We start from the raw sequence: 15,186 nt of genomic DNA, 5'->3' as shown, positions 1-15,186 counted from the left end.
TCAAAAGGAAAAGCAAGGCGACAAATTGGCAATTCAAATGTTTTCATGAGACAGTGCAATACAAATGTTTGATAACTGAGCAGTTTCTTGATGATTAGGATGCATGTTAATGCATGTTAATAACTATGCAAGAATCTCATCTGCATAATATTGTTATGTAATTTACCTGTCTGCATCATATCATTATGCAAATCAGCTGACTCCATGGTAACCATAATTAATATGCATACTTGTAACATAGAAACTCCTGTGTAATCACCTGCTGCAAACAATATCTGAGATAAAAATTAAACACCAGAAATGCAAGATTACCTGAATAAACAAATTCTTCACATCTCTGTGTGTACTGATTGTAATAGTACTTCTGTTCTGACTTGCTACAAGTACCATACTCTGCTGGTTTGGTACAGACATTGATGTTGGACTCCTCGCAGTTTGGACCTTCCTGGCCATCAGCACACAAACAAGTGTAGTTCTGGTATCCAGGATAACCAACACACCTTGTATTGGCAGGGCAAGGGTTTGAAATGCATGGCTGTACACACTCTGGCCTGTCTTGATAAATTTGGCATATTACAATTCCTGACTGGGAGTAAAAAAGTTATAGGAAATAGTCCAAGTTAGTATTAAGGTCATACACGCCTATGAAAAGAAAATATGAGACTTTTAATCAAACTTTCCCCAAGAAAACTTGAAACCATTTTCTGTTATAATTGGGGATAAACATAAGGGGTCACATTGCAATATTTTGAAAAAACTGAAACGAATATCATAAAATTTGTTAATATTTTAAATTCTTAATGACTACCATCTACCTTAACATAAATTCACTCTCACCTGACAGACACATTGCTTACAGGGATCCACTTGCCAGCTTTGCTTATCTTGGTATTCTATTCCGTTGAATTGACACACCTGACGTGTACACTCACATCCTTCAAGATAGCTGACCTTTGAACTCATTTCAGCCATCTACAGTTATCAAAGAGAATTCACAGAATAAAAGAATAGAAATGGATACAGTGGCGGTACTGAGAAAGTTCACACCAATGCATCATGGGATTTAGTGTAACATGAGTGTATGAATATTCTGGTTCATATTTTGACACGCTTGTACATTTGCTGTAGAAAAATTATCAACAGTGTTTTGCCAAAATGTGACATACCCCTTGCTATGACATACTCCTTTGTTACATTATCAAATCCTTTAACCTTTCTTGGTTTTACAAAACATGCTGTGTTTGGCCAGTTGTGACTGTTTGTCAGTCTTCTTTGAGTGTCATCACTGCTTGGGATGTGAAAAGCCTAATCCAAATTACTTGAATATCAGAATCATTCTTGATTTAAAGACGGAGCCTCCCTTCAAAAGGGCGCCAACCTATGGCGGCGTTCATTGTGTAAGTGGACACCAAACAGGTAACATGACGGCACACGCTCCAGAAAATGCCACTTTTTAGTTTTTTCCGACCGCAAAAAACGTTGACAGACTGCCAAGCGGTTAGCACGAAGCTGCTGCCGATCAAACCCTGTGGTTATATTCAAATTCTAACTTGACTGGACGACGTTTTTTTAAGGAAATTCGAGTGTGGTGCTGAGGAATAAATGACCGTTGGCATTTGAACCGACCGTCAATCAAACGGTTATATAAAGCTCTGTTTGCAGGATTAGCAAAAGGTGACAAAAGATTGAGATCAGTTTGTGTAATAATGTTATAGAAATCAAACATCGTACTGGCCAAGTGTTTGACTGGGAGGAGAACTCCACTAATGCGAAAACCTGGATTGAAAAGTGCGGCTTTAAGTCAATTACTGTAATTCCATTGTTTCATGTATTGGTACATTAGGTGGGTGGGTTGGATGGTAGAAGGGTTGCTCATCAATTTATTTCCCATTTATTCATATTTGCCACTTGCTACATTGTTTGTTGAAAGAGTATTATTTGTCAGTTTCAGAAATCTAAATTTGCAATTGAACACACTATAATATTTTACCCACAAGCCGTGGCAATCAATGTTTCCACTGTGTGTATCAGGATGGAGTTACAACATCAGCTACATTAGTAATCTAACATGATAACCTCTCATGTCTCTTTCACATTTCACCAGCCAATGAGAGATGAAATATTCAACACCTATTACCTGGTCATGAGGGCTATAGCACTCAATTATTATCTCTAAGGGCTGTGCATTACCACAAATACATCACTATTCCCTGAGGCTGTACACTGAAGGGTACAGCGATGTTGAAGGTAAAGCACGACCACAAGGAGTGATGAACCGGTGCCACAGCTCAAGTAAAGACATATCTGTCGTCTCATCACTTGACATATTCTGGCGAATCACAACACAGAATGGGTATGTGGCATGTTGTAAATGAATGTTGGCGCTGACTTGTCTCTTTAAGTTTTTTAAATCTTGTTTTCCATGTCACAGGAATGCTATAATTATAAGTCATAGAATTTCCAAACCAGCCTTACAGAGATATGTTCTTGCAAATCATACAAGACCATTTTTGTGTCTCCTCACTCTCTTGTCAACATCTTTGGGGAGCAATCCATGAACATTTTTTGTGGAGAACTCTCATGGCCTGGGTTGTGGCGCCCTCTTTTGGCATGCATAACTTTTAACTTCCCTTTTGTTTTCCCATTTTGTCACATTTTCACTCATCAGAACTGCTGCTTGTCATATCATAACAGTATTTCACAAAAACTCATAAGGTAACATGTACCTGGTACTAGGCTGGATGTGTTCAGTACAAGAAGCAGATAATTCAAATATTTTCAATCAAAATTCTTTTTTGACAATCAAAGTTTTCAAACCTGTTTTACCACCTACCTGCACTTTCAACATGCTGACCATGTTTGATAGTTGTACAACTGTGTCCTCCAATACCAATATCCTCTGTGAGTCTGTATTGTCAGAAGCATCGGACTGTGGCAGCTCTGTCAGAGATAGAAATGTTGTTTATAGTGGGCTTTTTACTGATGCAATGTGAAAAATCTGTTTTGTCCAACACACCAGTTAAAGCTTCAAGGTCTGGTCACTTGTACGTACTAGAATAATTAATCACATCATTAATACTATGGAAAATATCCATGCTTTGAGTAGGCAAAATGTAAACTTTTGAGTTGACCCCTAATTGTATTCAAATGTAAAGTTAAGTGTTTGCATATATTACGAAACTGGGATAGCTGTCATCATATTTGTGCAACACTCACTTAAGGATGGACTGTGCTTTAACACAGACTCTATGATAATATACACATTGGCTATACCCACATTTGAAAGTTTTGTGTGTTTACTGACTTATGTCTGAGCCCACCCACTTTGGCAAAGCCCTGTCCTTATTTATACAGCTTTGAGATGGTTGACTGGTTTTCAAAAGGGGCTGTCAGGTGTTCAACACCTTCTTGTTCTACACTGATTCATCCTAAACAATGAATCGGCCCTCATTCAAATATAATATAGAGAGTGGTAACACACACACACACTGCTGGACTGCCCTGGGAGATTACTGAATGATGATGTGGGCAATGATTGATGTCAAAACATGTCTTGAAGATTTCATTGAACAGCTGTAAATGTCAACTTTTTTAATTTGATCTTTATTGCCGATACTGAGAAAAACACTTGGTGTATATTACCGTGTTGTTGCAAATATGAGGCAGTTATTCATCAACAACTTTGATGAGTTCCATGAATATGAAATTTATAACTGGGACAATAAGAAATTTATAACTTGGATGTGCATTCTTGGCATACAGAAAAGTGCTGGCACACAAACAAGATCATCAACAGACAACTATCCAGCCCTTTCACTGCCTGATAGTGGTATACCCCGATTGTTTTTCATAGGTTGGATTGACCAATATTCATGACATGCGATGTAACAAGGGTCTACAGTTAAACCCTTTTACATCCCATAGTCAAGTTTCTTCAATTACATCATAGGACCTAAGCCCATCAATGCCTCACATGATACTGAAATATATTTAACATCTTGACGTATAAATGTACGGCTTAGCTACAAAATAAAAGGATGTAGGATAGACAAGCGAGAAAAACACAAAGTGAAAAGACTGCAAAATGAGGCGCAGGCTGACTGAGAGGAAAAATATGGCTAACTCTTGACCATTTGGTCAGAATGTCAAGAGGTTTTCAATGAATCGGGAAAGACATGTGTTCATCATCATAGTGCTGACAGTCGGTCTTAAATTATTCACATTACTTGGTTGCCTTGACGACCAGTACTGTCCTAATTCTTCCAAGTCCATGATAAAAACCAAGTGGAAATAAACATACAGACTTTCAAAGTCTCTGTACTTTGTTCCAGCAACATCTGCATTGTGTTTCACAATGAGCTGAAATTGGTGGAAAGCTAATCTTGAAATATATTACACTGACTAAACAAAACAAAAGTCACCATAATGAAATACTGCAGTTGGTGTTCATCTTTGTATGCTAGCTTTCATATGTACAATGCATTGGAGACTACATGTGCAGTCTCTGTTGAATGCAACTAAGGCAGAGTAATAAACCTCAGGGATCTATGTTAGGAGGCTGAAACCTTTACAAATTATCCTTGGTCTGTAGCATGCAAAAACTGTGCTCTGAAACCTGTCGAGAAACTAAGTTTTGTGCCATTTTGTTTTGGTAAAAATCAAAAGCCTAATATTTCCTGGTAGATTTAAAACAGAAAAGGGCAACTACAAATGGTAAACAACACTAACAATAGATCCTGGTTTAACTAAATTTAATTAAAGACAATGGAATGGACTTTCTCCTTGATAAAGCTCCATCACTTAAACACCACAAAGTTGTAACTGGATTAATGAAAACAAATTTAACAAACAATTATGAAGTCTTTTGGAAAAATTTGATCACTGACGAAAATAGTAAACTAAGAATGTATGCCAAAACAAAACGTAATTTTAGTTTAGAACCATACTTAACACAGTTACAAGGTGAGAAAAGAAAATTACTCACCAAACTTTGCATTAGCAATCATGATCTAGCAATTGAAAAAGGGAGACACACTGTTCCAAAAACCCCAATTACTGAAAGATACTGCAATCAGTGTAACACCAACAGTATTGAAGATGAAACACACTTTTTATTAGTCTGTCAGAAATACAAAGTCCAAAGAAAGAACTTTTTCAGTAAAATCAATTTCCCAAACGACAATACTGAAAATCAGCTTATTTCTCTACTAACAAAACAAGAGTTATCTTTTAATGAACAACTTGCAGATTATATTTTTACTTTATATAAACAAAGAAATACCTAGTTATATTTATTATTAGCTACTATTATTATACTGTAATACTTTATCTTTATTGAAGAAATTTTGACTTATTTTTGTATTACACTTTTATTGCCACAAATGTGATGTAAATCCTATATTTACAAGCAAGCAATAAAAAATATTATTATTATTATATTGAGACCAGCAAACTTAGTTTTGCCAGTTTATTTTTGTGATCACTGAAAGTAAAAAGTTTTCCCATAGTGTTACACAGATGATGGCTGCAGTTTTATATCTATCATGCCATTATGGGTTTCTTTGATTCTCTAGACCAAAAGTTGCATTGTGACCCCACTGTATTCCTGATGTCATAGGAAATGGTTTTAAAGTTCCATTATACAAAGTTAGATCAAAAGTTTACAGCTTTAAAGTTTGAGGCATGTACTACCTTAAGGTAGAATGCACCTTAGAGACAGATATTTGGACTCACTTTTTTATAATTCTTTTCTGATCAACCACTTGTGGGGACTCCCTTAAAAGCTCTTGGAGAAAGAACATCTTTTATTACATATGTACCACAGATTACTTGCATCGAAGCGCGCGCGCGTACTACCGGTATTTGCACTGCAGTGCAATACCAAAAACATTATGCCATACCTTTATGTTAATGAGTATTTACCAACTTTGACCCGGAACTATTTTTGTTTGTAAACACAAAAATGCAGTCTACAAGATTTCATTTCACTTTTGTTCGATGCTTGTCATAGTAAAATGCATGACATTACAGATTAAAAACTACGACAAAGAAATTGCATGTACTTATATTATAGTGTGAGGATGATTTTTAGTATCCGGAAGAGCAGTTTGTTTGTCAGCGAAGCAAAAACATTGACAACAGGCGACGTCCGTTTCTAGCTCCATGAATGCACGGTGGCTGCCATACCCCGTACCACGGCGGCCATCATACATCGAAACACACGTAACTGCGGGCGGCAGCGCAGCCAATTAAATAGTTAACATTTTCAGAGTCGTTTTTGCCTGTAGTTTTCTCACCGGCGCGGATATTCCCTGTTTACATAGAATGTCACTTTTGCATGCAGTTTATTCTGTGCAGTTTATTGTGTGTCCTGCTACATGCTACTGATAACAGTGAGCGCTTGTGTGCCACGGTAAACACTGAAATTTGATCGTTCGACAAGTTACATTTGCCGTATCTTACTCTTAAATTTCCCGTAAAAATCTTCAAACAATTATTTGTATCGATCATTTAGAAGAATTTCGAGCTCAACATGTAAAAACATCAAAAGTGTTCGCTTCCATGTTCAAAGTTCTCTTCGTTTATCTATGGCATGTACGTATGTGTACGTGTGAGCGATCGCAAGCAGACTTCGAAGTTCGAGCCCTTCGACGTTCCTCTTACGTCATCTTGATAAACAAGTAAACAATAGTTTACCCAATCAAAATAGAGGGTGTGGCGGCGTTGACCAATGAAAAGTGAAAGCTGATTCTATGCCTCATTACAGTGATGTCAATGTTATATAACTCCGCAGGGTCGCGCTGAAGCTTTGACAGACAAGTAGTAGCCTACGCACGACTAAATCGTCGATTCTCTCGATAAATGATGCAAATAAAAGACAGAACATATGTAATAATAACAGAACCCCATGGCCGGTGAGTGCAAGCGCGCCGTACTAGCGGTATTTGCACTCGTGCTGCGGTGTATTCGGCTGTCCTTTCACTCGCTTCGCCCGTGAAAGGACTGCCGCCGAATACACCGCAGCACTCGTGCAAATACCGCTAGTACGGCGCGCTTGCACTCACCGGCCATGGGGTTCTGTCATATTACCATTTTGGTTTTTTAAATCAAATATCGGTATTTTATTTTTCCCCAATAGATTTAACACAGGCATGGTGGCCATTTTGGAGAATACCGTGACATTGGCACTATAGGCATTATCGGATAATATTATCTAACTTATCTACATGTAAGTTAGAGACTAATATTAAAAGGATAGGGAAGACGCAGATGCCTAACAAGCACTTTTGTCAGATAATATCCAATAAAATGGATAATATCATCTAAATCTAAGTTAGAGTCTAATATTAGACAAGTGGGGAAGTGGCCAATAGCCAACATGCTGTTTTATCGGATATAATATCGGATAAAATCGATAATATCATCTAATTTCTAAGTTAGAGTCTAATATTAGAAGCAGATGGGTGGAAAATTCAAAAAAATGCCATTTTATCAGATAATGTCGATAATATTATCCATGTTAGACCACTTTGGTTTTTATGTTACTTGAACACTCTAACTTAGACATTTTAGACGATATTATCCGATAATAGAGAAAAAAGCCTATGTCACGCCTTCATGCCATTTTGAATATCAAATATTGGTAAATGTTGGGAAATTTGTTTCTGTAGTACTAAACTTTGTACGTGATCAGTGATTTTCATTCTTTATTTGATAAGAAAGAGGTTGAAAGTTTCATGAAGGTAGGTTTGAGAGAAAGTTTAGAAATCTCACTTTTGAGGCGCATACTACCTTAAGTCAGAGTTTTCATCCACAAGCAGAGTACCAGAGTGGTAATACGCCCTGTACACACACTGTTCTTGTGTCGGATTTATTGAAGCATTTGTTCAAACTCACTCAGCTGTACCCTGTGTTTGTATACCATTTACAACCTCAATCAAAGGAACTGTTGTACCACAAGACAAACACTAAATGAAATCTTTTCAACTGGAGACCTAGACAGTCTTGGGTCAAATGTACATACATTCGGGTACAAGGTTTTCAGACGATGAGATACAAATTTGTATGAAATTCAACAAAACATAGTCATTCCGTTTATTTTAATTGAAAACTGTGTGTATGGGTATACTCTACCAAATGCAATTGTAGTTCATAGGTTTCACAAACAAAAGTCTCCACTGACTGATTTATGAGAAACATATACTAAATATTCTAACTTCTGTCTGATGTATGCATGCATACACATTTATTCAGTATAAATATGTGTTCATCAGGAACAAAGCATGCATACACATTTATTCAGTATAAATATGTGTTCATCAGGAACAAAGTTCTTCATGCACAGAGAACAGAGAGTACTGGTATACAATAATTATCACAAGGAATATCATACACATATTTGGTATTGAATTATGTTTCAGAGGTAATTTTTCAGTTCATGTATATTATTCCTACATTGAAACAACTCATAATTAGCAAATGTTACTATCAGTGTACCTCTCATTGATGACATTTCTGAACTTTTTAAAGTCAATTTAGGAATTTATAAAAATTTCTTTGAGTTTTCCCTATATCTAAGCACTAATGTACCTCCTCTCGACCCGTAATAGATGAAAGCAAACTTTGTACAACATACCATGTAATGTACGAGGTGAAGCCGAGTACATCATGGAGTGCAAAATTTGCTTGAGTCCATTATGGGTCAGGAGGGGGTACATTTCTAGTTTTGGTCATGCTGGTGAAGTTGTAGATGAAGAAAACATCTGGGCCACAATGCTGGATAATCAGATACATTGTCAGTAATAATCTGAGGGTAAGACATCACATAGTTCACTGGTATTGACAAAGCTATAATAAATACCAGTCAATGTAACTTGTATAATTCACCAGGATGAAAGAAAAAGATTTGTTGAGAAACAGTTCTACTCTGAATAAAAACATCTTACTGTGTTTCATAGGAATTCAAATTCAGGGTTTTAATTCGTTTATGCATTACTTTTTGCTTACAGGGTAGAACGGTTACTACAAATAATATACAGAACGACATGAAGTACATACATACATGTATGGTACATGTATAACATATCATGAAGTACATGTACCTGGTATGATGAATGAAATATGGCGAAACATTAAAACTAATTTTAAATACAATTTTCATTCACAAACTATGGAGCATTTATCTGTTTCTTAGTTTTACAATAATTACATGTATTATATTCCTTCATCATTACAATACTTACCACTGACTTGGAAAATCACAACTCTCTTTACAATTTATACAAACAACTGATTTCATTTCATGTTCAGCGTCTTTGGGTGAGATGGTTGTACTCACCAGTGCTGATAGTTTCCTTTGACAGGAAGTAGAAATTTAAGATAGAATGCACCTCGGGGAACATTTTTGGAAACAGATAATGAGGAAAAAATATGTAATTCAAGAATAATTTATCTCAAGGTAGAATACACCTTGGGGACAGTGTTTTGGACGCAGCTAATCTGAAAAAATATGTAATTTAAAAGTTTTCACTCTTGATAGGTTAACACAGGGATTGCGGCCATATTAAATTTCAAATATCGGTAAATGTCAGATATCAGTTTCTCTAGTACCAAACTTTGCACGGTCACCCCTGAGTTTTATTCTCGATTTGGTAAGAGTATGGTTAAAACTTTTATCGAGGAAAGTTTAAGTACAAGTTCACATAACCTTGAGAAACTATTTCATCTGAAGACTTTTGCCCATAGACAACATGCAGATCTCACCAACAATGTCAGCAACATGGTATTGTAGCGTATGTGTCATCTGATGACTTTTGCCCATAGACAACATGCAGATCTCAACATCAATGTCAGCAACATGGTATTGTGGTGTATGTGTCCCTCACAATGTCAACAATATTGAATTTTTACATATGCACTGTGAGTATGACATTTGCCAAATTTGGAAAATCTTCCTGCTGGGAAAACCTTGAAAGAGTTATAGCGACAGAAATATTGAAAATTGCTTTCATTTTTACCTTGGATATTATCCTTGAATAAAATCTGAGTATCATCTTCTGGAAGTTCTTGCTGTGGAGTTAATGTAGTCTGTCCTTGAACCCCAACTTGGTCTTCCTCTGTGATTAAAGTAGAAAGATACAGTCAAGATTGGATGTCACTGGCAATTGTTTATTTCATTCTTTGCCGAGTCAATGCACTTACCATGCTGGCACACACAGTATCCTACACTTTGAATTTTCTTGAGTTTGATAAATCGTTTTAGTTTGTACAGCAGCTATTCAAACTAATCAGAACAGAATCCGAACTAATTTCTGAATTCCAAAGTCCGAAAAATAATACAACTCTTACGTGGATCCATATTATGTCATGAGTGTATGTTTGTAGGAGGTGTACAAATATGACCCTAGATTTAAATTTGTAATCCTAGACTTTGTGCCAAACCCTTCCAAAAGTATGTGATCAGCGAAAAATTCAGCTGAATTTTCCTGGGGATCACATTAATCTGTCAAAAATACAGCAGAATTTTTCAGCTGATTTTCCACGGCTGAAAAAATTCTGGTGAATATTTGTTTTTTTAACAGAATAATCAGGTGGATTGTTAGATATTATCTGAAAAATCAGCTGCATATCTTGTTTTTAGACAAGAATTTAGCTGAATTTTTAGAAATTGTTAGAAAATTCCATTCAGCTGAAAATTTCAGCCGATTTTTAAAAATTCAGCTAATTTTTTTTTGCTGATCAATGTGCTGGTCTGAAAATTCTGCTGAATTTTTCACTGAACAAGGTGTTCATCCACAACTTCAGCTGAATTTTTTAGTGAATATGAATTTGAAAAAGGCATTTTTTGGATATGAAATATTATCTTATGTGGAAAGTTATGGTACAATTATATTCAGTATTATAGTAACATTAATATCTAGAACGAAAATTTGAAATTAAAAGGAAATTCAGAAATTTGGTCAGATTTTCCGAAAATAGTTCAGAATGTGTTTCAGATATATCTTAATTTGCTTGAAATTAAATATGTCTGAAGTGTTCATGAGCAGCTAGCTGGAGTATTTTTAACAATTTCCCCCCCCCCCTTTTTCATCCCTTGAAAAGTATCCATCCATTTGGAATAACAGTATTCAATGTCATTTATTTATTTATCTATTTATTTATTTATATTATTTATTTATTATTTATTATATTTACTTTTTAACATGAGCTGAAAACAGAATGTGCAAAATATTTTATAGCTTTACTAAATACCCCTTCCAAATCATTGTACATGTTTGAAGACATATGTACATATTATAAAAAGTTAAAATTTCTTGAACTTTACCAAAATACAGAAAAAAATTGCTGAAAACTTCTGGTTAGAGAACGATAAGTTCTCATTTGCATATCTGACGGTTTCATTTGCATATTTGATTGACACTTAATAAAATAGCTGAAAAATCCCGGTTAGAGAACTATTAGTTCTCATTTGCATATCTGACAGTTTCATTTGCATATTTGATTGACACATTGCACTCATGATCTTGACTCAGTACATGTACTGCCTAGGAAGGTAAACTTATTAGATTCAGTGAACAAAAGAAACACTCTCACTTTCATGTTTGTTCAATTTCAGGGGATTTACTCAAGTCAAACACCATACATCCATCTTCACTAGTAAACGTAAAAGTCAACTGATCTACATTGTAAGCCCGGAGGTCTAAATCCTTTTAGCAAGCATGTTGTGACTGAAGCCTTTTCTATTCACAGCAATGTCAGTCACTGACTTGAAGAATGGGATTCGATGGTGAATACACAACTGTAAGCTTTTCATGGACTTGCATGTTTGAGCAGGGAGCTTTCTTCTGTCTACGCTATGAACAGTCAACGCTATTATACAACAACTTTACACTTCAATGAAAGTGTACATGTGTGCACATTCCGACACTCTAGTCTCTATAAGCGCTGGGTTTAACAATGGACATAGATCTTTTTTGTACGACTTGGAATTTACTGTAAAGTACTGAAATACTAGTAAAAGCTGTTGCAACTTCTATTTACCAAAACTTCAGCATAAGACGTGACCACTTTTCTCTCCAAAGCACTGTTCCTAGGTGGTACGATTCATTCACTTTGTTCAGTTTATATAAATTGTTTTAAGAAATTTGTCAGACCATCAGACTGTCTGCTTCCACTCTTTATCACTCAAACACTGATTCCAATGAAACAAAAAAATTCTGAATTTTTTCCAAAGAAAAATAAAGCCAGATATACAACAAACAATGAGTATCACTCTGTTAAACATAATTTCTATGATTTTTTTCAAGGAATCAATTATTCCTTGAAAATTCAGTGTTCGGCTTCACATGCACAATACGTTGTACATGTTACATGTGATGCACATAAAAAATGCAACCAGCTCATACTCAAGATTTTCACACTATAAGGTACACCCTTCAAACCAAAATATGCCATGAAATGTTCAAGTCGTTTCCTGTGGTCAGCCAGGCCAACCACAGGAAATAGTTGGGACATTTAGAGACATTCCGGTTTTTATTCAGAATTAGGGTCAAATGGGAGGTTATAGTTGAATAATCATGGAGTTCATGATAGGGTTATCCCCATACTCCCTACACACATAACTTCAATTGGCAGTGAGTATAAAAACATTTTGAAGGGTGCAATGGTATCCAAGCCCTTGCCTTTTTAAACATTTTTTATACATTATTTTGGTACCAAAAGTTACCATGTGATCCTGAAATTACTTGGAAAAAATTACACCGACACAATTTTTAGAATCTGTTGTAAAATTACAAGCCTATAGCCTCAGTCTCTCTCAGCCTCCTTGCCAACATTTTAGTAAAACAGTACAATACAAGTACCAGATGAATATTACCGTTGGGCAAGTACCTGAAGAAGTAGAAAACTACTAGCCCAGCCATGTAAACTGCCATTGAAGCCATTCAGACATTGACCATTACAGAGCCAGTAGATTTACTCATCTTTGCAATTGCAAATTACATAAGAAACCCTACACAATCCTGATGTACTAAAGCAGGTTACACAAGGAACATCAAAAGTTTTGTCTTCAAAGTTCCATAATGTTAATCAGGATGACAGGAAATGCTAATTTCAAGTATACAAGTACCTCTAAATGACTCGCAAATCCTCAACTTGAATATGCACATAAGACTACCAGTACCAGTATCGGCATACTGTACACAATTGTACGGTACATGAAGATGTCGCTACAGTGTCCTTATTATTTGTACTGACTTTATAGTGATGTCAATGCGATCGATCATGATTCTTTTATTGATGAAGTTTGGTTCATCCTGTTATTTGGATGAAATCTATTGGGATACTGTACTTTTGGTATGGTCGCAGTTACTCAACCCCAAAGTTTTTATTTTTTATCTGAGGTTTAGTAACCGTGGTATGATAATTGACAAAGACATTAGATAATACAGAAGTCAAATTAACACTACACATGTATCTACAATTTCACTAAAAGCTACATTTTGCCAATATCAAATAATATTTTTATAGCAGATTAAATGGTATTGTTACAATGTAGGTTAAAAAAAAACAACATTTTTTCAAAATTTCTCATAACTGAAGTCAACGTATAAATTTGATATTACAACACAGATTTGTGAAAAAATAGATCATGTAAAGGTTTAATGTTCAAAATTTTTTCAAAAGTTACAAAGTCACAAATTACAAAATGGTTTTGGTAATCAAGACTTCGCTGAAGTCAAGTCATGCTGAGATTACTTAAAACAAATGCCGCTCATTCAGAGAGTTTTAGTTTTACAGTGTGTCTGGACAGAATTAATGAATGTAAGTCTTGATGATATATTGTCCGTACAATTTTTTTGACATGAAAGTTCTGTCTAGAACAACAGAAGGAACAGCTGTTTTGCCAGCGGTCGTATCTTACTAGGGTTTCGTGAAACATCATCATATCACAGGCAGCCCTGAAACTGACACCACCTCACCCCTGCTAGGCTTGTAATTGTGTCCTTACAAGGTCAGAGGGCAAAGGTCATGGCGGTTAAGAGCTTGCAGGCACATCATGGAAATTGTGGAGATCAGGTTTTTAGGTTGTCTTGTGATTTGCAGCAAACAGTACAGGTAGTCTAGTATCTATACAGCGTACTTGGGCTCTGTTGAGTTCAAATGAATGCACAGATACTAGACTTGCAAAACAGTGATGACAAAGAGCAGATGTTACAGAAGTTTTATTTTTCACAAACAGCTGTCCTTCCTATAAACCACACACTATGCGGCATACATGTACATGTAACAGTGTGCGAGTTGTTCGTTTTTTTAATTGAAGTGGGTTCAGATTTCATTTTACTGTGGTGCACCGTACACTGGTCATACTACAGCTATCATAAATACATGTACCTATTGACCTACATGTATCCTTGGTGAAGACATGTCAACAAGCATGTAATGAAAAAATGGTACAGTATGGGTGTGAAGATAGGGTCACCATGTATGTGTTATGATGCATGTATAAACGGAGAAAATTAGCTTTTTCATTGAAACACATGAGAATCCCTTGAAAAAAGCAATCTTCCCAAATTCTGTCCAATGTAACTCAATATTATCATACAGATACACGATTTAGTCGTGAAAATTTTTATGACATTGACAGATACATATACATGCATCCCTACAGAAACTGTTTTCAGTATTCTTTTAAACCAGGCAAAGCATGTAGTTTACCAAGCAGTACAGAGACTGCTTTCAGTATTCTTTGAAACCAGGCTTAAGCATGCAGTTTATACAGCAGTAACTCATTCCTCTGTAACTCTACGTTCTCAGTAACTGTAGACATGATTATACAGAGGCACGATACAGCTTTTCGAAAGTATAGGTTTAAATATACATGTACCTACACATTTGCAATATATCAGACACTGCTGCTTGAAATACGGACAAATTTTGTGACTGTTGCATGTGCGGCCACTGTTACAACTTTCATTCTGAGCCATAGATATGTCTTTTAATATTCAATGTTACGCTAGCAATCCTCTACTAAGTTGCATTTCTGTCATTCTTGCATGCGTAATTTTCAAAAGCATAATCTAAGAAAGTGGACCAATATTTGGTTTTGCAAATTAATGAGAGAACGATGACTTCAATTGTGAACAGCCCTATTACACTGTAAACATTTCAAACAATTGATTGACAAGC

The 15,186-nt window shown here is 35.7% G+C and overlaps 1 protein-coding gene across 1 annotated transcript in view; it reads right to left on the bottom strand.

Moving 5' to 3' along the window:
• The window catches only part of LOC139114892 (uncharacterized), a 46,500-nt gene that overhangs the window by 13,173 nt on the left and 18,141 nt on the right, over positions 1-15,186 (bottom strand). The window contains exons 4-7 of the mRNA XM_070676825.1: positions 10,017-10,115; positions 2,834-2,940; positions 838-972; positions 313-586 (exon numbers count right to left, since the gene is read on the bottom strand). Of these exons, the coding sequence (XP_070532926.1) occupies positions 313-586; positions 838-972; positions 2,834-2,857 (433 nt within the window). The 5' untranslated portion in view covers positions 2,858-2,940; positions 10,017-10,115. The remainder of the gene's footprint in view (positions 1-312; positions 587-837; positions 973-2,833; positions 2,941-10,016; positions 10,116-15,186) is intronic.

Source organism: Ptychodera flava, chromosome 2 (assembly GCF_041260155.1).
Source record: "Ptychodera flava strain L36383 chromosome 2, AS_Pfla_20210202, whole genome shotgun sequence".
Taxonomy (NCBI): Eukaryota; Metazoa; Hemichordata; class Enteropneusta; family Ptychoderidae; genus Ptychodera; species Ptychodera flava.
The sequence above is the reverse complement of the archived record's forward strand: the minus strand, read 5'-3'. Positions and strand labels throughout refer to the sequence as shown.